The 23,053-nt window shown below is 35.3% G+C and overlaps 2 protein-coding genes, 1 non-coding gene and 1 pseudogene across 5 annotated transcripts; 2 read left to right on the top strand and 2 right to left on the bottom strand.

Annotated features, from left to right (window-relative positions):
- Positions 1-304: 304 nt before the first annotated feature.
- On the bottom strand, positions 305-6,431 carry LOC132180466 (Transducin/WD40 repeat-like superfamily protein). Its single transcript, XM_059593303.2, has 15 exons — positions 6,207-6,431; positions 5,561-5,733; positions 5,363-5,463; positions 4,955-5,061; positions 4,475-4,510; positions 3,461-3,546; positions 3,156-3,214; positions 2,981-3,091; positions 2,751-2,870; positions 2,024-2,167; positions 1,269-1,377; positions 1,012-1,148; positions 870-905; positions 687-780; positions 305-592 (listed from the first exon to the last, which is right to left on the bottom strand). The coding sequence occupies exons 2-14, from the start codon at positions 5,721-5,723 to the stop codon at positions 688-690; spliced, it is 1,302 nt and encodes a 433-aa protein (XP_059449286.2). The 5' UTR covers positions 5,724-5,733; positions 6,207-6,431; the 3' UTR covers positions 305-592; position 687.
- A 1,140-nt stretch (positions 6,432-7,571) lies between these two features.
- LOC132180465 (alpha/beta hydrolase domain-containing protein VTE7) lies at positions 7,572-14,152 on the bottom strand. 2 transcript variants are annotated; one of them, XM_059593301.2, is made up of 11 exons: positions 14,076-14,152; positions 13,728-13,945; positions 12,321-12,415; positions 12,134-12,231; positions 11,960-12,009; positions 11,760-11,855; positions 10,728-10,817; positions 9,614-9,706; positions 9,351-9,446; positions 8,919-8,984; positions 7,572-8,067 (listed from the first exon to the last, which is right to left on the bottom strand). In XM_059593301.2, the coding sequence occupies exons 2-11, from the start codon at positions 13,941-13,943 to the stop codon at positions 7,939-7,941; spliced, it is 1,029 nt and encodes a 342-aa protein (XP_059449284.2). In that variant the 5' UTR covers positions 13,944-13,945; positions 14,076-14,152; the 3' UTR covers positions 7,572-7,938. The 2 variants fall into 2 exon arrangements, with proteins under 2 accessions (XP_059449284.2, XP_059449285.2); XM_059593302.2 differs by lacking the exon at positions 9,351-9,446.
- A 3,660-nt stretch (positions 14,153-17,812) lies between these two features.
- On the top strand, positions 17,813-17,884 carry TRNAP-AGG (transfer RNA proline (anticodon AGG)). The gene has a single exon. It is a non-coding gene; the product is annotated as a tRNA-Pro (tRNA).
- A 199-nt stretch (positions 17,885-18,083) lies between these two features.
- On the top strand, positions 18,084-22,651 carry LOC132181200 (ATP synthase subunit gamma, mitochondrial-like; annotated as a pseudogene). The gene is made up of 9 exons (XR_015912120.1): positions 18,084-18,181; positions 18,401-18,444; positions 18,554-18,708; positions 20,228-20,348; positions 20,455-20,591; positions 21,314-21,431; positions 21,562-21,681; positions 22,037-22,157; positions 22,283-22,651. The product of XR_015912120.1 is annotated as an ATP synthase subunit gamma, mitochondrial-like (transcript).
- Positions 22,652-23,053: the final 402 nt, after the last annotated feature.

Raw genomic sequence — 23,053 nt, 5'->3', positions numbered from 1 at the left:
TTCCTTCACTCCGACCCAGTAACACTCCCGCTCCTAAACCCTAACACAATTTCATTACATCCAATGCCTAAGCTAGCCATCATCTGTGAAGAATTTTGATGGATCCGACAGCATGAGGGTGGTTTTTTTTTTGACAGCAATGAAAAATTAATTAACAGTTGACGTGTTAGTATCCATAGACAGTTTGTAGGATTCTTGTAACGAAACTGTTACTATCCACGTTATCGGATATGCATTCAACCATTCAAAGGTGGTAGCATATGAAATTTCCCAATGAAAATAACCATTTAAATACAAAGACAACTGGATCCAAAACACTCGTTAAAACTTCAGTCAAAATTTATATTTGAGTTTTGCAATGTGGCATTGCAAATTCAAAACATTAACGTCAAAAATCTCAGACAAAAGTAAAAAATTCCACAAATAAAATGCTAGTCCTAAAAAACTTGTCTCTATTACCCGGGCAATCCTTTCCTCTCCAGTTATCCCTGTGCTCAGACAATCCTCCACTCTCAGGTTATCCCTATGCTCGGGCAAGTCCTGCAAGACTTGGCTGCATCTGATTATCACTGCAGTCAAGATGCAACTGATGCTAGAAGAGGATAATGTTGAGAGAGAGGGCAACATCAGAACATATCCACGATTCAAATATCAGAGTATGTACATGTATAACACCATTTACTTGCCTTATAGCACAGAAATTCCAGAAGAAATGCAGAGCTTTGAGTCTGCACCACCACTAACAACGCTGTCACCTCTCCACCAGTCAGCACATAGTACCTGAATATAACAAAAGAGACCACCTTACTAACGAAAACTCGACACTGTTTGCAAGATGCGACAATGGCACAGAAAGAACAAATTTCTACCTTGTCTTCATGTGACTCAATGACAGCTAGAGGCCACTGCAACAAGACAAAATATTGTTCAGCAAACAATTTTTTCTAATGTTTGACACTAGTGGTGCAAATGAATTACAACTAAATAGTAGCAGCAGGGAGAATTTGATACCGCAGTTCTTAGATCCCATAGCATTACTTTCCCATCATAGGATGCAGAAACTAAATGAAACCAAGATTTGTTATGCCACTTGCAAGCAGAAACCCAAGATGCGTGAGATGAGAACTGAAAGACCGGAGCAGAAGTTCCTTCAAAAGTGATAATTCCACGTCAGATGCGAATGTGTTTGTGTTTTTGTGTGTGTGTGTGTGTGTGTGAGAGAGAGAGAGAGAAAGAGAGATCAATAGTACTTTGCTCTTATTAACAACCTGGTTTACGAGGATCCCATATCCTAAGAATAGGGTCAGAGCCACCAGCTGCAATGAGAGCAGAACCTTCACCTCCAACATCAACGCAGCCAAGAACTTTCCCACAAAACTGTCATAATTCAAACTTGGAGATGAGCGACTTCCACTCCAATTCTCAACATAAAGAAAATCTAGGAAAAGAAATGTGTTGCTTCTGTAGCTTGTCGCATGCATCTAACACTAAAGGAAACATGCTTTGCTGTTTCCACAAAAAAAATAAAAAAAAAATAAAGGAAAAGTTCAAAATGGACTTTTCTTGTTCTTTTTGCTCCTACTAGTTAGGTGACTTTTCTTGTACACTTCATGTGTACTTGGGGGCGCCTTACGCTTTTCTTGATTACTTCATAAATTTTTTTTTTTTCAAAATGGAGAACCATAGAATTGGCATTTTGAAAATAGTGTCAATTGTTTGTGCTCGGCAATCAGTGAATAAGATTTGATTCCATGTGGCATGAACATAAAGGTAGAACATAAGCCTGCTTCAAGAAATTTTGATAACCAAACATATGCCCAACACTCCCCCCCAAACAAACTAACATCTTTATTCCTTTTTTTGTTAGGTAAGGTACAACGAAGACAGCTGATAAAACCAACCTAAGGAGAGATATGATTCAAATAGAAGCATTATAGTGGTAGCAGAAAAGCATGAAAATACAGAAACGCACACACACACACACAGAGAAAGAGAAGGGTAATTGAACAATATTTGCACTTACTATGTCTGACAAATCTTTGCCTGTCTCGACATCCCATCTTCTAACAGAATGATCCCAGGATGCAGAATAAATTGTTTCATGCTGTGGCCATACCACAGAAGATACACATTGCGTATGGCCTACAAGTGTGGATACAGCCTCCCCCTAAAAGCAAAGGAGTATTAGATATGTTATAACAAAAGTGACTTGCCAGCGAACATAAAATCCGAGGGTAACATCTTAAGCTCACATCTATCTATAAAAAGATTGTTAGAAAGAACACAGGCTACCTAAATTAAAGAATAAACATACCAACAAAAATAAATATAAATGAAATTATAAACATAGTTCAACATGCAACAATCTTCCACAGCTCCCACCATGAAATACATTCTTTCTACCCATATCAATGAAAATACTAGCATTTAAAGGTGCACCAGGACATCTCCTTAAATGAGACATTAAACTCTTTGTAACATTTGTTTTGTGAACAGGATCACATCAAGTATTTCATATTCAAGTTCAACCACCCAAGACCCCCCAAAAAAAATCATCTCCTGTAAAAATTTTACACTTATGTTACAGTTTTAAAATAGACTCAAACTTTACATAACAACTTGATTTAAATTCTAAGTGAGCTTTTCTGAAAAATGAATTTTTTCCCCGGAACAGAATCCAGAATATGTGTACTGGTTGCAGCAGTTGTGTGGAAACATAAAAACATCAAGTGAGCATGAAACATGTGTACCTCCAATTGAGATTCATCAGCATGGTCATTCACTTTTCTCTTCTTAATTGACAGATCACCATCAGCGTTGTCCTTTGTCCGCCATAAATTGATCGTGCAATCCCAAGAACCTGAACAAACCTAAGTGCATGTAACCCAAAAAGAAAAAGGAAAGTGATAAGCTTGACTTGAAACCTTGTCTTGCCAACATAAATATCAATAAATATAACACTAAAAGAAAATAAACAGACCATGTCTCCAGAAGTCTGTGCTGCAACACTTTGTACTGATCCTCTATGTCCACGCAAAATTTTGAATGCTCTTATTTTGATCGGATTATTTACGGGCTCCTCTCTATCCAACTGTCATGTAATTTAGTCAAAAAATCATACTTCCAATTTAAAAGTAGTAATTTTTTCTAATTACCTTCCACAGCCTCAGGGTGCGATCTTTTGAAGCAGTGGCCACAGTAATACTTTCAGCACCTGTTTATACAGAACAAGTTAAAAATTGACAGCACAAAGAAGAGCTAATGAAACATTGGCCATTTGAAGGAAGCATTTCCGAGCACAAAAATTGTACATGAAAAAGCCACCTTAGAGGCCAAGTAAGATGACAAGAAGTGTATAAATACTAGATCATTTCATAGAGAAGAGGTTTTAAATTATTCGGGCCAGGAAGGTCTGGGTTCTGGTGCAACATGAAAGATGACTGATCCCTATTTCTTGTACCTTCTGGGTTGATGACACCAACAGAAGCAACTCCATCAGCATGTCCTTCCAATATATGTGTACACACTCCAGCAGCTTTCCAAAGCCTTCAAAAAGATAAATGTCAAACTTTGTGCACACGTGAAGTTCCTTACCATGCAGAAACTAAATAGGTTTTATACTAGGAAGCACCAATACTGACATGGGACATGGTTAAGATACAATATAGATAACTTGAAAACTACAATACAATATGGCAAGGACACACAACAATTAATTAATTAATATATTTTTAGTTATATTTCAAGTTAATTTTAGGTTTAGAAAATAAACAGCAAGCATCAGTACCTCCCAAAACATATCTCAAAATAATTTAAAAGCAATAATAGATTACTAAGAAACAAACAATATCATCCAAAGAGAAAAAAAAAGAGAGGGGGGGGGGGGGGGGGAGGGGGAACGCGGAGGGGAAGACAACTGGTGGTGGTTTTGGACTCTTTTTGGTCTTCATTCCATTGCATTTCAGCTAGAAGTGTGTAAAGGCTACAAGTCTGGTACCTGGTCATGCTTAGCTCATACTGGGCCTAGGCCAAATACAAAATCTATGCCAGGCCTTATTCAGGCTAGCGTACCTATGCGGTGTTGTGGATTGTTGCTTGTTGGCAGCTGGGATGAGAAAGCATGAGAGAGAAAATGGGGCTGGGCTTTTTACTTGTGTCATTGTGTAAATGCTTTTCCTTCTCTCTTTTTTTTTTTTTTTTTTAATTTTTTCTTTTTTCTCTCTCTTCAATCTAAGCCATCCACCATATCCCTTCCCGTGTACCCGTGTCCGAAATTTAGAAATATTTGTTTGATGTTTGAACATGTATTACACATGTTTCCAGCCCTGTTGGAGTGATTTCTGTACCTGATGCATGCCAGACATTGATACTCTAGGGGTTTTGGAGTATCTATGCTTAGGCTTTATATAACAACAAAAAGTAAGGAAGTTTCAGACAAGAAGAAGATTTAATGAAAAATTCTTCCAATAATTACCTTGCTAAACCATCATAGCACCCAGTCACAATGAACCTGCGAGACAACACATTAAAGTTATATTCAGAACTAGAATTTTCTGTTATTTTTATTTGTAGTCAAAAGAGCTCTATGGAATATTAACATTCAGGACAATCTGACTTGTAATAATGTCAGCACTACTACAACATGACTTGATGCACTGTGTTAATAATCTATGAAGAATCTACCATGCTCCTAGGCACAGAAATATGGTGATTAACAATTGCCCCAAGGATGCCGCTTTGAGATTCTTATATATATTCCACCTTGAATATATAGCATGTTTTGGGTTTTCCATCATAATATGTTCAGCCAAGTTAGCAATAAAACAAATGAGAAACATAAATTCCTGGATCATAGCACAAATGGGGTGATCATGATTAGATGACTAAGCAAGCATCTCATTATCTAAGCACTCCTGAAAGTACCCATGACAATGCCAAGTATTCACATGCTTACCCAGGATTAGAACCATCAACTGCACTGACCCAGTCATCGTGAAATGAAGGTTCTTCTTCTTTCCGTGGGGCCACAGCCTTTATGTATTCTATTTCCAATATTTTTTCCTGTAATGGGGCAGAAAATTCCAGTTAGATATCAAAATGAAAACAACTATAGTGATTTTTGAAGATTATAAATGGCTCGCTGAAAAATGGCCCAGTGCAATGGATATTTAAAAAAACTCAACAACACCCACATTATTTGCCACTCCCACTACACGAAAACCCCTCCTAAACATCCCCAACAAAACCAACATTGCACAAACTAAAGCAGTCAAATCAAATTCCTTTACACTTGATTAGTTTCTAAAACAAAAACTTCCATCAATATTGTGATAACAAAAGTGAAAAAGGTAAAGACAAGTACCGCCGAAATGCTCTTGGCAAGAAGAAACTTTTCAAGTGACATCCGCACCAGCTCGCCATCAATCAGAAAATCAAAGGGCTCAGCTTTCCAATCAGGATCTCCTGCTCCCAAACAGAACCACATATAACAAATCAGATTTTCACTCATAAATCACACTTTGCTTGAGACTTCCAAGGAAAATTACTAAAGCAACAGTACCAGCTTGGAGAAGATTGTTAACGATGGTGGAGAGGCCCAGTCTGGTGAGATTGGAAGGGATAGCAATCGACGTGGAAGGGACTTTGAGAGGAGGTTTGAGCTTCGTCACGAACCGCACTTGGACCCGCCTTGAATTCTCTTCGACTTCCCCATCCATATCCATCTCTCTCAAGCTAGGGTTTTATGCAACACCCCAGTTTAGATAATTCCAATAATTTAATATTTGAGCTCACTACTATTCTTCTTTTACCTTTGAGAGTGTTTTTCTAACATAATACAGCGGAAATATATAAACTATTAGACTGCAGCAGGTAAATTTTTTTAAAAAAATTCTATTACATCATACACACAAGCCACCATAGCTCTAATCAACTGTAAATTTACTGTGAATCATTTCTCATATTAAAACATCTTGTAAAAATATTTATCGCAATTAACAATTCTACATTATATCATACTTACACTTTCGCAAATCACAAATTAAAATTCATCTATACGTTATAAATGGGGTTTTGAGTGAGAGTGTGAGACATTACCCACGTATCCTACCAACAGATTTCACTACCTAATGGAAAAAGAAACCCAGCTATAAACCGATTGGGCATCTCAAAAACACGAAAGGACAAAAAAAGGCAGGAAGTCTCACCTTGCTTTGAAGTTTCTCCTGGCCGTGAGTCTTCTTGGAGCCTCCTCCTTTCTTCTTCTTCTTCTTCTTCTTCTTCTCTTGACAATACTCTTCCCCTCTTACTCCCTCTCTCTCCCTCTCCCTCTCGCTCTCTCGGTGTCGCAGCAGGGGGTTGAGATTTTTGTGGGGTTTAACGAAGGGGAACCAAACTCTTCGTAAATTTTAACAAATGGGAACTAAACCCTAAACTTGGTCCCGCGTTATTTATTTATTTTTGTAATTCTTAGTAATTTATTCCATTATCACTTTCTAACTACAAAATTGCCCCAAATTCTTTTTATATATATTTTTTTCTCTACTTATTATTTAACGTTTAGTATTTCTATTTCATTTCTCAATTATTTAAAATTTAAAATAATTTTTTGAAAATCTTTTTATTTTCTTTTTTACATGTTCGCACAATGGGAGAAAAATGTGAAAATAAATTATTCAAATTAGTAACCTTTGCTTTATGAGGCATAGTCTCTTGCCGATCTCAATCCAATTTAAAAGCTCCTAACATATTAAATTTCCTCCGAAATAAAATTAAAACCTAAAATAAGTTTCTTAACAATAAAATCAAAGCCTATAAATTAAATTTTACCAACCAAAATGTATTTTCAGAAGTATCTGCGCATTTCTTTAAAATTCCTCCAAAACTCTCAAAATTAAAACTTCTTTACACGTGGATTAAAATTCAAACTATGAATTACTTTAACCAATATCTTTTAAATTATTCCTAACAAGATATATATATATATATATATATATATATATATATATATATCTCTTAGAGCTCGGACAACAAACATCTCATTAGGTAATGTCATTTTGAACTCATCCATTCTTTTGTTTTTCTTGCTTAAAATACTACAGCTTTCATTATAATTTACTTATAAACTCACTTAGTATCTTAACAATAAGATAATTAAACAATAAAAATTGACAGGTAAATTTAATTGTCTAGAGGCTCCCATGTGAACTGCCACATGGATTTTTATGTTAATTTTCAATGAATTGATTCCTCTCATAAATTTTAGGCTGTTCGGTTCATTTAATCAGGTATCATTTTTCTCCTAATTAATATACATCGTCTCTCATAATTGCATCAAAATAAAATAAGCTTGCATATGTTGATTTTCCGTACACAACCATGTTCGTTAAATTAATTCACGTTATATAAAAATGAGTAAATTTAATTATTTAATTAATATTCTAACATCATTCAATAAATAAGGTACACCATACTTAATATTCGATTGAAACGAGACGTAAATTACAAAGACAAAGTTCAAACCCAAAACTTTTACTCTTATACTAGGTCAAATCACACTTATCTTGAAAGATTAAATTGATATGAATATGTAAATCTATACATTTAATTATCATTCTACCAATTCCGTAATTGAACCAAAAAGTTAAAGTCTTGATGCAATATATATACACCCCAATTTTATATGGAAACAGATCCTTTCCATTTCAAAATCTCTCTATTTCTTCCATTTAGTGCATTTTGAAGGGTAGTGTTGTTCAAAATTTTTAATGATGGTAGTGCATTAAATGCAATACCTTTCAGAATACACTTAATGAAGGAAATAGAGGAATTTTGAAATGGAGAGGATCTTTTTCCATTTTATATGTGGAGCTCGAGCAAGATAAAAGAGTAGGGCTTTGTAGCAGGAGATAAGTTCCAGCAAAATCTGCAATGAACCTCTCAGCAGCAATCAGCTCGAGAAAAGTCTGCAATTAACTTTGCCACGGACCTGGGCTTCTCGACATGAGGGAGATGACCACAATCTGGTAATTTCCGCATAATGGCATCCTGAAGTTCACAGTGCAGCCTCTGCATCATATTTGCACCAGCAATTAGTAAAACTACTGCAGACATTATTTTAAGTGCAATAAAGGTTCAAAGCATAGTTTTAGTAGCTTATCACCACAAAACCAAGTTCTAGGTACAAGGTTAAAACTATAAAGGAAGGAAGAGTGCATTTCAATGTTACTTTCAAAGGGGATTTCAAGCTTGTTTTTTCGGTTTGTTGCTGCTGAGATGGTTGGCTGGCGGCCGTGCGACAGAGTTAAATTAAAGTCATCACAAATCATAACTGAATTCGTTTGTTCTTTTGTCAAATGGGTCATCAAAGCTGTTTGTCTTGGTTTTGGTCTCGATTGAGCGTCGATGTAAGAAGGGTGTTAAGGAATCCCACATTGATCGGGTGTCTGGTTGGTTATGGGTATATGTACTCATTAGGCCCCTCCACTGACTATCTTTCACACCTTTGTGTTTAAGTTTAATGGGTAATATTGCAAAATATCTGCTCAGTGTATTCTTATGACCTGGTATACCATGCTTTTTAAATAACATTTTTAAAGGTAAAAAAAAAAACAAACTAAAAGCATTAGGCAAGCAACCAATTTTACTGTTTTCACAACTAAAAAAGGGTCCAAGTATTTAAAGTTTTTAGCCCGAAAGAAACATGTGCATCTTAGTCGCTCATAAGAAGATACAAATGCACAAGTGGCTATAAGCTTGAGGAGAGAGTGTTGGACCTTAATTATAGAGGGTGAGTATTAAAATATTAATTAAATGATTATCATCGCTTATTCTTATAAACTTAAACATTTAGGATAAGTGGTAATTTATCACTTATGAAAAAAGATCTCATATGTGAGAACTAGAAGATAAAAACTAACCACTACTTGCTTATAGCGGATTATCTGATCATCCTCACCGCAAATGAGAAGTGCTTTCTGCTTTACCTGTAAAATGGAAATATAGACAGCACGTCAATACAGCTATAGATTTTTTGTTCCTGAAGTTCCATAACCTTGAATTTGCTCGAAGGTCTAGTTGTGATTTCACCAATAATCTATACCTTGCTATCACTATAGAACTTGCCTTTCTGTTTGGTTCTCACAAGTAATGAAGAAAAGGCAAAAGCTTATAACTGCTTAAGAAAAGCAGTTCCTTTTGTGACCTTTTATCATTCCAAGAAGCACTTGGAGCAGTATTCAACGGATAAAATCGAACAAAGATTAATGGAAGCTGTTTATTACCAGTCAGGCCTAAAGGAATCTTGTATACTACTTAAGATTGGCATATTTACTGAACTGGCAGCACTATACCTGTTTTATTTGGGCAATAACATTATAGCCCCCGCTACTAATAAAATTAATGGTGGCATCCTTCCACCAAGGGAGTAGACAGTGTAAGCGACCCACCTAGTTTTTAATACAAGAACATCACCACTATTAGATTAAAGATATACAATTCAGCCAGAGAGAATTCAATTGTACATTAGTTCTCAATCCTTATAGCGTCTGACTAATAAAAGAAAAAGAAATAGATGATCTCATTACTGTTGACTGACAAAAGATAATTATCTTACATTAGTCCAATCTAAGCTTGTGGCTAAAGACATGCCATTGAAGGCCAATATATTTGCATAAAGGCGTAGTGGGATGCTTTTCAATAAAGACACCTGATCCATAAAAATGAAAAGAAGATTATGTAGGGATATCTCATTAATATTTTGATGATTGATAAAGCTATATAATTTTCAGCCAAGCTGTGCCCAGTCTCTACCCAGCAAAACCGGTATGTTTATGGTGTATTGAGGCCAAAACATAACAAGGAAGCAACAAAAGCAATAAAATGGCTAGCAGAGAATTTAATAATTATATTCTGCTTGTTTCAACCTGTCAATTTCGGAACTCTTTGGTGGCATTTGTGTTTTCTGTTTCCTGTTTACCAAAAGCCTCTCCATTTTATTGGGAATTGTGTTTTTGCGATTGATTTATCATGTTTACAATACTTTGCACGCACCAAACACATTTTCTGGGGCATCTCTAGTTTACTACTTTGAAGACAAACATATTTTAGAAAATTTGTCCTCAGTCTTCATTTTTTGTTGTACTACTTTGAAGTTTCATTAGTGGCATACAGAAGACGTTTTCAAGGTCTTGAAGAAGACAACATGCCATCAACCAGAGTATCAATGGCAGCAAAAGTTATTAGCAGTAGCACTCTTGTGGACTAGCATTATAGGGAATTTCATCAAATCAATCATCCAGATCTTGGCGACCATCTCAGATGTTGAATAATAAACAATTTTTGCTCCTTCACATCATTTTAACATAATCCTATCATGACTGAAGTTGATTTACATCCATAAACAGATTTACTTTTGTACATTGAAGGGGTCTTGCATACTATAAATTCCGGGGTTACAAGTCTCAGCAGATATTTTAAACAAGACAAACAAGGGCTGAGGACAACCAGCAGATTGGAACAATGAAGGGATGGATCATGGATGGTCTCACTTGGACTGTGAAGTATATCGCTGTCCGTCAAGCCATGTGTAACTTGATATGTATAAGCAATTCACATATCATATGCATAGAATAAAATCAAAACAACACATGTTCTTAAAATAAATAAGCTTGATGAGAAGTCACTATGGAGCACCGTCTTTTACAAAATCATTGGTTATGGAAACTCACCAAAGCATATGCTACTATTCTAGGTAACTTGGCCAGGTCTCCTGTGCCTTCTGCATAAACACTTGCATTAATCAAAACCAGCTTTTCAACCTGTAAATTAGAGAGGAAATATGTAATAAGCAAAACCATTGTTGGCTAAGTGACCTAATAATATAGTGAGAGCAAAAACACAAATATGAGCAAGAGCAAGAGCTAGGGCATGAGAGCATCAACATTTAAAAGATAAAAAATTCTAGATTATAAAGTGCCTCAATGTCAGTTATAAGTCTGTTAATTTTCTTACCTTTTGTATATGTAAATATGGAAGTACATTAGTAGGTATTCATTAAAGTCAAAACTAATTACACAAAGTATTATACAACTAAATAGCTTTAAGGTTGTCGGCGTTTTGACCTGCAATGGCCATGTCAACTCCCTCATTCGGAACTTCTTCGCAAGCTAAAATAGCACTAGAGCGAACTTTACAGACTTGATCTGATACTGCAGCTTTGTCACATATAGAAAGACTGAGTTCCCCCAGATCTCAGGAGTTCGGCCTAGAAGTCCCAATATAAATGCCAAGTAAACTAGCCCTTTTCATTCTTGTTAGGGAGATTGATGGGAAATCTTTTAGTGAGCCCATAATATAGCATGTTGAGATACCACTTAATCCAAAAGATTAAGCCTATGGGTTTAAGCCCAACTATGCCATATTTAATCACTCACAGTTATGGCATATTTTCATTGTGCAGCTCAAACCTTTCTACACTCATACATGTTTACTCAACATTTCTGTTTTTTGAATTCTCCTACGCTGTTTTTTTTTTTCTTTCTATTATACATTTTCCCAAACTCCATGGAATATTGAAATGTTTGTTGAAAGCATTGGATAGTCTATGATGACAATACTTAAAGCTCGCAAAACCAAAATATATTCACTTGCTTGATAATACTGACTAAAGAGTTGAATATCAAAATACAGAGCATGCACTTTCTCAAATATCCATTGCACGTATTGTTTGATAATGAGCTCATTTGGAGGGAGACACTTACAGCTTCTGGATAATTGACTGCAAAGTCAATCGCAATAGCAGCACCAAGGCTTGGTCCAACTAATATCATTGGCCTTTTGATGTAGGACCTCCAGAGCTAGAATACCAAAACAGTTAAATTAATAAGCTCAAGTACTGAAATAAAATTTGAAGTACCACTGTCATTGATGTAAATTCAATTCTACCAAGAATTGACAATACCTGATAGAGGTGGTAACGCTTGGATGCCACATTACATGGTGGAAGCGTTTCTAATACAAGTAAGCACAATAATAGAAAGATTGTTAAAGAACATGCTATAACTTAATATGGGGGGGGGGGGGGGGGGGGGGGAGGGGTGGGGTGTGGAACAAGAGCAAAGACAGATGAATGAACCTAAATCACAGAAGCCCCATCCAAGAACATCGATAGCCCAAGCCTCCAAACCAGCCTCTTCAAGCAAAGGGTATGTGCACCTCCATTCTAAACAAGAACTGGATAATACAAAATAATCAAACAGGTTCAGCAGATGAAATATGCTATAGCCATTGGCCCATGGCATAACTTGCATGTAATTTCAAACCTGTCAAAACAGTGGAGGAGAACCACCGGATTGGTCTCACTTTGTATAAGCGGTTTCACAACGCTACTCATTATACAACTTTCAGAGGATCCAATCTGCAATCATAACAGGAATGCCAATTTATAAATTCTTGATCATATATACCATTCCAAATTTTCAGATTACATTAGTAAGTTTACATTTTGGAGAAAATATATCCTACTTTGACCTTGGTTCCTGTGTTTGACTGACAAATCTGAAAAACTTATGAATTATTAATAACCAGGGGCGGAACCAGGATTTCTGGTGTGGGGATGAACATTTTTTTTTTTTTTTTTGGGATAAGTTAGGAACATTGACTTATATAAATACAAAACACATAAATAATATAATTTATCTATATGTACGTGTGTTTGTGCTTGTTTATATAAAATAAAAACATAGAATTTTTAAATTTAATCTCCTAACAAATATACAGTAATATAAACAATTAGCAGAATAAACTAAAGACAATCTATAGAGTTCAAGAAAAATGGTACTAAAAATAAATATTGTAAACCCAAACGATTGCAGAATAATCACTCAAAAAATAAATAAAAACAGATATTTTTATCATATTCCACACTTTTGCACAAAAAAAAAAAACACAAATAAACGCAAAGAAAAATGAGACGTGGGGAAGATGCCTAAGAAAAAAAATATATAAACGGAATAACACATAATATGTTAATTTTGTGGGGGACAAATTCTTAAAATATGTATATTTTATAAAGAATTGTAAAAAAAAAAAAAAAAAAAAAAAAAAAAATTGGGGGACCAGACTTGGGTCACATCATCACCAGTAGCAACTTACCAAAAGAAAAAAAATATCAACCATAATAATGATGCTGGATGATGACGAAAATGCAAAACATTCTGAAACTATTTGTTTTGGGAAAATAATAATTATTTCTACCAAAATGCCATTTTTCCGAACGCACTGTATTGTATGGATCATCTATACTTGAAAAAGGAAAATTTTCCAAATTAATTGGATTTCAGGACAAATTCAAATCAAAAAGTTGGGGGGTGTTTCCAAATTTTCAATTGTATAGAGATATCATATTCGCATTCGAAACCATATATACTTGATGCAGCAGTGGGTTTTACGAAAATAAAGAAGAAGAAAAAAGGCCACTTGAATTTGTAACCCAAAAGAAAAACATAATATATTGTTTTGTTCATCTCCTTTATGAGTTTCAAGAAGGGAATGTCATATTGTTTATTCGTATCATTGTGGATGCTCGCGTAGAAATTTACTAGGATAACCTTGAGTGTACTGTGCATATTTTCCAGATATTGATGAATGCAACAAAAAGCCCATATCAAATCAAAATAAAAACACCATCAAGCTTGAAAAACGACCCTACCCTAGCTAGAGAAAGATACCTGTACAGGAAGCCTCTCTATTCTCTGAGCTAAAGTTCGGGAAAATGGGTCTTTGATTTTCTCAACCTCCTTAGGAAGAAATGACGGGAACCCAGTGCCGGTACGGCCACCTCCACCAGTTTTATCAGCCAAAGCACTGAGACTCCCACATTTCTTTGCCATGGTCACCCCCATTGGTGGTGCTGCTGGTGGAGACACCAACTTCATAGCCAACATATCTTAGAAACCCAAAGAAAAAAAAAAAACAAGAAAAAGAAATATATCAAAGCCAAAAGTTTCTGTAACTTCCTTTTGAAATCACAAGGGAGAGAAAGAAAGAAAGAGAATTGAGAAGTGAAAGTGAACTACCTTTCTGCTGAGACTCCCCCACACTTGTCAGTAGCAATTCCTGGAGTTTTAACGAGGCAGAAGCACGACGTGTTAAAGCTACCACTTCTCGTTTTTGTCGAAAACGACGTTGCTTGAGAAATTACGTAACGCTCATGAGAGAGTTCAATCGGCTGGGATCATGTCTAATGAAGCAGAGGTCACTAATTCGAATTTTTCTCTCCCTCTCTTGTGCGAACATGTTAAAAAAAAAAAAAAAAAAAAAACCAAACAAAGAAAAAGTGCTTCAGCCTCATAGAGTACATAGAATCTCCACATGCTTTGGGATCCATTTGAAAGTGCGTTTTTTAAAAAATAATTTGTGTTTTTAAACCAAATTATAATTTGAGTGTTTGAGATTAAGATTTTAAAAATGCAAATTTTAAAATCGTAAAAAAATTTGCGATTTCTATAAGCTAATTAGGGAGTGCTTATTTGAAAAATGCGAATTTAAACTAAAATCACGATTTCACTTAAAACAATATTTGGCGCAATATTTACTTATTTGACCATAAAATCACAATTATATGCTAATGTTATCCAAACACTCAATTGATAGAAAGTATTTCTTAACATGTTTTATCAAACGCCTATACGACTTTAAAAAATAGTGATTTTAAAAATACAATTTTTTAAATTATACTTATTAAAACTACAATCTCAAACCGACCTTGGCCAATTTTATTTTTTTTGGCAGCAGAAACGACAGTTATTTACACGATATATTTAGCACTAAATAATAACGTGTACCCATAACTTCTTACATAAATGGATTTTGTATTATTTGTTGAATTATGTGTCATATAATACCTAATCCATCAGATCAGGGGCGGACAACGTTAGGTGTTAGGTGGAGGATTTTCCCCCAAAATTTAAATATGCGTCTCCCCTAAAATATCTTTTTTCTCCGCTATGGGTGTTAGGGTGTTTGTTAAGCTCTCCTTTTACTTTTGCATCGTTCATGATTGTTATTATATAACCAAAAACAAGAATAATAGTTACAGTTAAAAATTATATAGTGAAATAATGTCAATGAGTCACACTAAAGACTATTACTGAGAGTTGAGTTACAGTTAAATTCTTGATATATTAAAAATTTTCACCAAACTAGCTTAGTTATAATAGAAATCTATTTGTATTTAACATAATTCTCTTAAGTAATTTTACAAATCTTTTTTGTGTTTCTCAAAAAATAAGATAACTTTTAAAATTATCATATGATCAAAATTTTATAACGATTAATCATAATATTAATAATAATTTTAAAAGCTCCATTATCATCATTAAAAGAACAAAATATGAACTTATAGCATTTCGCCAAAAAAGAGCGCTTCAAGGTGCTACAGTCTCAAAATGTGAAACTCCGGCCTCACTTGCCCCCGGCCAGGGCTGGTACTGTAGCTGTTCTAGCTACAGTACCAGCTGATTATTGCAGTTTTTAAGTCAAAAAAATTATTCTAAATTTCAAAAACAATTATTTTTTTATTCACTTTCCAACCGATAATTCCAACTACACTTTTTTTTTTTTTTTTTTAATAATATTTTTCATTGCAATAATAAGCTGATACTGTAACTGCTACAGCCTACAGTACTGGCCCTGGCGGGGGCAAACGAGGCCTTCCGAGCCCCGGGCGGCTGGTACAGATCGAAGAAACTCCACTGTAAGGCTCTTTTCCTGCATTTAATGAACCTGCAGATTACATGTACCTATTTGCTGTGACGTGTAAGGTTCTTTTCCTGCATTTAATGCACCTACAAATTACATATACCTATTTGCTGTGACGTTAAAGGTCCTTTTCCTGCAATTAGGGGAGGGGGTATATCTGCCTCTCATGGCCCCTACCTCTCCCCCCACAAACTCTTTAGGGCAAAAAACAAAATTGAGGTCTTTTATTAATTTTTAGCTGTCGGTAATCATGGTCCCTTCCCACCATTTTTTTAGGAAAAATAAAAAAATAAAATAAGGTCAAAGTTTTAGTTTTTAGTCAATTGGCCATTACCTAAGCTAGAAAAAATAAAATCCGGCCCTTACACAATTTTTTCGCCCTATTTATTATTATCTTTTTGCCAAACTTGTTTTACCCATTAAAAACGGTAGCAATCCTAATTTTTTGTTTTAACCCATTAAACTGGTTACCCGTTTGAGATTTGGCTTTACCCACTAAATTTTATATTTCTTGAGCATTATGTTCTATTGTACATCTTGTTTTCTTTCTAACCCCAAACAAGCACAAGTCTACAATCAAGAACCTTAAAATTTGAAATTTAAAGCTTATTTTCTTATACTGATTTAATTTTCCAAACGAAAAAAGAAAAAAGAAAAAAATGCAATTTGCAACACATAAGTGGTTCAATGTTTTTATCTTAATATACTCTAAGATAATTTTTTTTTAAAAAAAAAAAAAAAAAATCTTAAACATGGCTTGAACTCACTCTGTTATCGTCTCATGGTTGTTGCTTCTTTTTTGTGCGATTTTCAATAATATTGGTCTTAATTTTTTTTTTCTTTAATACCTAGTATATGCCTAATCACTTTGGAAATTTTATTGGGCCATTAAATTACCACCTTAGATGATAAAAAAAATTAAAAAATTAATTTATGCCTTGGCTTCTCCTTGTTTTTTTTACTAAGCCCTTGGCTCTTGCCCATAATACTTTATGGCTCTGTCCTTACCTATTTATATATGTTGAGTAGATACGTATGAGTGTAAAAAAGATAAAGGCACACGTTCAAAAACAGGAATAGAGTTTTTGACACATGTCCTTACTTTTTAATACGTAAGAAGTGCAAGTGATTTATGTAACAGTATTATATTATTGAGCCTAAACCTATAGTCCTAAGCTCATATTATGTTATGGCTCATTCCCTAACCGTATATGATTCACCATTCCCTCAAAAAGGTGTCTTTGGCAGCAGATATCGACAGCTATTTACACGGTGTGTTTTGCACTAAATAATGCATCTTCACGTGTATCCATAACTTTTTACATAATGGAGTTTGCATCATGTGATGTTTTTGTCATTCGAAATATAGAGACAATTACACAAATATGCCTCTTCTTTTTATAAGATTCAGTCTTACGTTAGTTGCCGAAGGCCACATGTTTAAAATTTCCATAGATTCTGCCAGCGACTTCCATTGTTCTCTTCCTTCATTTTCTCCTCCCCCTTTCTCTTTTCCTTCCCCCTCCCTCTATCTCGCTGCCACCTTCCACCCTTTTCCTCCCTCCGATACGGCATCTCTTTCCTCAGGCCCGTGGCCCGTGGGCTAAACGGGCGTGACCTAAATAAGTACCCGTCTGCTGGAGGCAGCCTGGCCAGTCTCTGCCCCTGTGGACGGGCAGGCGGTTGCCGAAATGGCCACTGCTCAGAGGCGGATACGGAGCTGGAGCAGGGCTGAAATCCACCTGTGAAGGGCGGTTCTCAGCCATCATTTTGGGCTTTAAACGTTCTCATCACCTTTTATTTATGAGAAATGCTAACGTCCATCTCTCGTCACCTGCAAAGAATAATTTCTCTTTATTTGTTCGATCTTACCTCCTCCACAGGCACTGAACTGAATATAGCTTCGAGGCATGCATTTGTCCCTCAAAATTTTAAAATTCTTTCTTAAAATTTATCTAAGAGAAGCAAAAACCTGAAGTTTAGCATTAATTGTAATTTGTACTATGTTTGAATAACGATAAGTTGTACCGGAGAAGGGAAGAAACACTGTAACGGGCATTTGGTCTAGTGGTATGATTCTCGCTTAGGGTGCGAGAGGTCCCGAGTTCAATTCTCGGAATGCCCCATCCATTGTTCATCTTTTTAAATTTTGCTCCTACAGTCCTACTAAGCAAGTCTGCCACATGGGTGCGCTCTGCGCATTCCGCGTGCTCAAGAAACGACATGCCGCTCTGACCAAAATGCCCCTCAAATTTCTCAACGTAAACGCGCCCATTAACCTGTAGCCGAGAGCTGTGGAAAAAACTTCTAGGCTTTGAATCAGAAAAATGGCGATGTCTCTGTCACGACGCGAATCGAAACGTTTCGCGCCCCTGATCCCCTTCAATCCCGTCAATGCAACAGCTAGCTCGCTCCTCTTTCATTTCTGAGTAATTTTTTTTCATCAACTCTAATCTTTGATCTTGTTCTGTGATTAGAGTAAAATACATGATAGTTTGCTTTGTATTTTTTTGTGTTAAATTGTGGTTTAGGGAGCTTGATAATTAAGCGCTGCATATTTGGACAGTTTGAATTAACTTAACTGGTGTTTTGGTAGTGTGTTTTGCTCTTTCAAACAACTGACCGACAACTTTGTTCACAGGGAGTTGGCTCCTCAGGGGGTTCGTTTTATTTCAACTCAAGTCAGTGAGTATAATTAACTCTTGATAGTTCTGCACTTTTCTTTTCAAAGTTACAGTGAGCTTACTTTTTTATTGGTTCAAGTGATACTTATGGACTCTACAATTTACTGCAGTCAGAACTCGAATGAAAAGTATTAATTGAACATTCAGAAAATTACCAAAGCAATGAAGATGGTGGCAGCTTCCAAGCTACGAGCCATTCAGGCTAGAGCAGAAAACTCTCGTGGCCTGAGGCAACCTTTTACTGCACTTCTTGGCGATAATCCAAGTACTTTATAAGTCATCATTCATCAGTTATATCTTCTAGTTTCTTTTTTTCCCTTTTACCTAGGTGTTTATAAGTGTTTATGTTGTATACTTTTTGTGTACCTGGTTGTGCCTTTTGCTTTTAATAATATTTCAATTACTTAAAAAAGAAAAAAGAAAAGAAAAAGGTTTTTATTGCCCACCTGTCAATGGTGTAAATATTTGTTAGTATATCTGTTACTGGTACGGTGGTCCGTGTTATTGTCCAATCAACCGAGTATGTAGGATATATGATACACATCAGGAAAGATATTGACATTGGATAATGCAAGAAAGCGGAACATCACAATGGTGGGTTAGTGTTGTATGTGCAAGAAGAGCAGAGAATTCATCAGTCACCTTCTTCTCAAGAAAGCGGAACATCACTATGGTGGGTCTATGGTGGGTTAGTGTTGCATGTGCAAAAAGAGTAGAGAATGCATCGGTCACCTTCTTCTTCAATGTGAAGTGGTTAGAGATTTAATGAGCTCACTCTTTAGGTTCTTTGGTTTGGATTATGCATAGCTGGGTGAGAGAGTTGTTGGTGAGTTGGGGAGGTGCGTCATAACATTTTGAAAGTTTGGAGCTTGGAAGGCAACCCTAGTATTTGGAGAGAGCAAAATGCATGGAGCTTTGAAGATAGAGAGTAGGGCCGGCCCAACCACTAGGCGAGGTAAGCCGACGCCTAGAGCCCCAAATTTCTAAGGCCCAAAATGTTTTTTAATAAGGCCAAAAAAAATTTGAATAAAGGCCTTCGACATGCTTTAAGAAAAATATTATTATTTGTTTATAATATCAAGGCCCTAACATGCTTTCTTTAGGCCTTCAACATGCTTTAAAAAAATATATATTATTTTTTTATAATATCGAGACCCTCTATAAAATAAGAACGAAAAAAAAAAAAAAAAAAAAATCTGAGAATCCCATAGACTTGTCTGCTGTGGTTATTTTGCAAAAATCCAGCCCCTCACAAAAGGTTAAAATGTTCAACTTTTCACATTTCAAAAAGGTTATAATGGTTTTTTTGCAATCTACGAAAATGCTGAATGACAAAAATAAGCCTACTTAATTTAAGTATAAAGAACAAGGAGTAAAGGCACAATAGTAATTTTAGTCTCAAACAAAAAATCACTAGGTGCGGAATCGGTGCTTATTAGGTAAAGATCTCATGCCATATTAAAATAAATATTATTTAATTAATATTTAAATATTAAAAAAATAAGGCCCGGTTTTAAAGTTTTGCCCAAGGCTCTTAAATACATTGGGCCGGCCCTGATAGAGAGACTTTGGTAGTAAAGCTGAAAAATATTGTGTTCAACTATATTTACACAAGAATAGCAACACATAATAGTCTGTCTTTTATTTTTTAGTTTTTAGTTTTTCTGATTTTTTGAACTGATGTAATATGGGGCTGTTCTTTTTCTATGTATATGTATTCCCCCCACCCCCCTAATTTTAGTAAAATCCTTGACTCTGTTTTTGTTGTTTGCTATAATGCCTAGGTGTCGATGTCAACAAGAATGTTATTATTACCATATCCTCAGACAAAGGTCTATGCGGCGGAATCAATTCTACTTCAGCAAAGATCAGCAAGGCTTTTCAGTTTTCACAAATTAAGTTCTGGTACTTCATGGAAGCCGCTCTAGCTTGATGCTTGTTTTGCTCCTAATATGCTAGGTATAAGAGGAAAGTTCATGGGCAGAATGTGATTTTTGATCTTTTGTTCCAGGTCCTGACAAGGAGACAGAATATGTTGTTTTGGCCCTTTTGGGAGAAAAGGCCAAAGTTCAACTTGTACGTGACTCAAAGAAAGACATTGAAATATCTATCACTGAGTTACAAAAGCATCCTCTAAATTACACTCAGGTTACTATCGTTTCTTTCTTCAGTTTCTTGTCACCATTATTTTAATGCATCTATCTATAATTCCTTACTCTCTTTTGATTTCACTCTTGCTTACTTTAGCACAACATTTCTGGTGGTTCTTTCAGAATCATGATTTGGAACTTTTTAGATAGCATCTAATGTGGGGTATGTCTATAACTTCCTAATTGGTCGTGGAATACTACACAATGATTGTACTTCCGTGTTCCAAATCTTTGAAACTAGTGATCTCAGTATATTGCATGTGTTCGTCACTGTTGAATAAAGAAGCGATATTTTACTAAAACTTTTAAAAAGAGACTATAATATATGGAGAAGATAAAGAAAAAGAAGAAAAGAAAGATAAAAACTTGTCATTCATAGATGTTGTGTCTCTATACATACTAACATTTGTACATATATGATAGAGGGTGTCATGTATATCATGTGTATATATGTATATACATATTTGCAAATCACACCAGAGAGGCCGCAATAAGCTTTTGGATGAGATCCATGACCCCAAATACTACAAAGCCTACTAGCCCCAACATACCATTTATGGCTATAGGAGTATTCACATCCTTTGGTCACCAATTATCTTGCTGGTTGGGTTTTAGTGGCTTAAATGCCAGTGCCTTATATATTTATTTACTTCATGTATACCCTTACTTAGGCTTGGCATCTCTCCACCCTTTGTCTATGGTTCATCTTTGTCTTATCAGGTTTCTGTTCTTGTAGATGACATATTAAAGAATGTTGAGTATGATGCACTGAGGATTATTTTCAACAAGTTTCGCAATTATCTTATTTATACCAGCGTCAACTGTATTATCACCCGCGGTAACTAGTTATCCTTGGAACTTCATTGTGTTTATGCTTCTTCTTTTCTTTTTTGTTTTAATTTTTTCTTTTAACCCGTTTGGGTAGAACTGTTTAATCTTACTGGATACTCTTTTTGGCTTTAATTTAGATTATTGAGAGAGAATCTGAAGCTGCTGGGATGCTGGGTGATTTGGATTCGTATGAAATTGAAGGCGGTGAAACAAAGGCCAAAGTGCTCCAGAATCTTACGGAATTCCAATTTTCATGTGTAAGCTTCTCCATCAATACGCTGAGACGTGTAGGAATAGAGAAAGTGGGTGGCACTACAAAAGGAAAAAGTGCTATGGTCTTTTCATGAAGACAGGGCTGATGACCACATGGTATTCTGTAAATAGGATATGTTTTATAAATGATTATAAATGTTGGGAAGGGGGCTCATGTAACAAACTCTTCTAAGAGGAAAATCAAAGTTTAAATTCTATGGGCGTTTACTTCCTTGCAACTTATTGTGTATCCTGGACTGCACATAATGAATTGTCCATTGTTGCTGAAATGATTATCATTGCCAGAGTGGAGAATTTATTGATCTTGGCTATGTTTCTCTGTTTCATTATTGCTTTCAGGTTTTGTTCAATGCAGTCCTGGAGAGTGCTTGCAGTGAGCAAGGAGCTAGGATATCTGCCATGGATAGCTCTAGCAGAAATGCTGGCGAAATGCTTGATCGCCTAACTCTGACTTACAACAGGTCTCTCTCTTTTTCTGCAGACTTTCTGACCTTCAAGTTACCAGCATATGTTTTCATTTATCATTCAACTTAATTTTTTTTTTTTGTATGATTCCTAATTTTTTCACTTGGTGACACTTCAACGGGACCCGGCAAGCATCAATCACAAAAGAAATGATAGAGATTATATCTGATGCATCAGCACTCGAGGGTTAATGTCACCAGCTGCAGTTTGTTTAACAATAGGATCATATCGAGAGACTTGCTTGTCAAAAGGTGGTTTCTTTTCTAAAAGAAAGATTAAGGCTCCGTTTGTTAGTGCTTTTTAAGTGATGTTTTTTGTTTGAAAAAAATGTAATGATGTAACATGAAAGTGAGAATAGTTTTGAGTTGTTTGTTAATAGTTTTATTTTGAGTAGGCGTAGGAGCAATTTTAAGGAACGACAGGGCAATGAGCCAAAATGAAATGTAGGTGAATGATATATGCATATGACATTGAAGTTTTCGCTGTTTAGAGAGGGATTCAATTTTTCCGAAAATTGGCTTGAAGGATATTATAATTGACTTAAAAATGCTTAGGAAAAAAGAAAAGAAAAGGTCTAGAAAATATCTACGCTAAATGGGTGACAATTGACAAATGTTAGGCTTATAATTTTTTTAAAAAGCTTTAATGCAATATGATTAAATTTTCCAAAACTTAAATTCATCATTTTTTTTTTAATAATTATACTCTACCACATCATCACTTTGTAAGAGGTTTTTTTTAAAAATAAATATTTAGGATAACTTCATTTTAAACTCCCGAATTATCAAATGATTTTAGAAGTTTTTTTCAAACTTCAAAACCTTTTAATTTGGATCCCTGAACTTTCAATTGCAATTAATTTGAACAGCTCCGTTAGATTTTAAAGGTTAA

This window comes from Corylus avellana, chromosome 5 (genome assembly GCF_965113065.1).
Source record: "Corylus avellana chromosome 5, dhCorAvel1.hap1.2, whole genome shotgun sequence".
NCBI lineage: Eukaryota > Viridiplantae > Streptophyta > Magnoliopsida > Fagales > Betulaceae > Corylus > Corylus avellana.
This window is presented reverse-complemented; position numbering and strand designations above follow the sequence as displayed.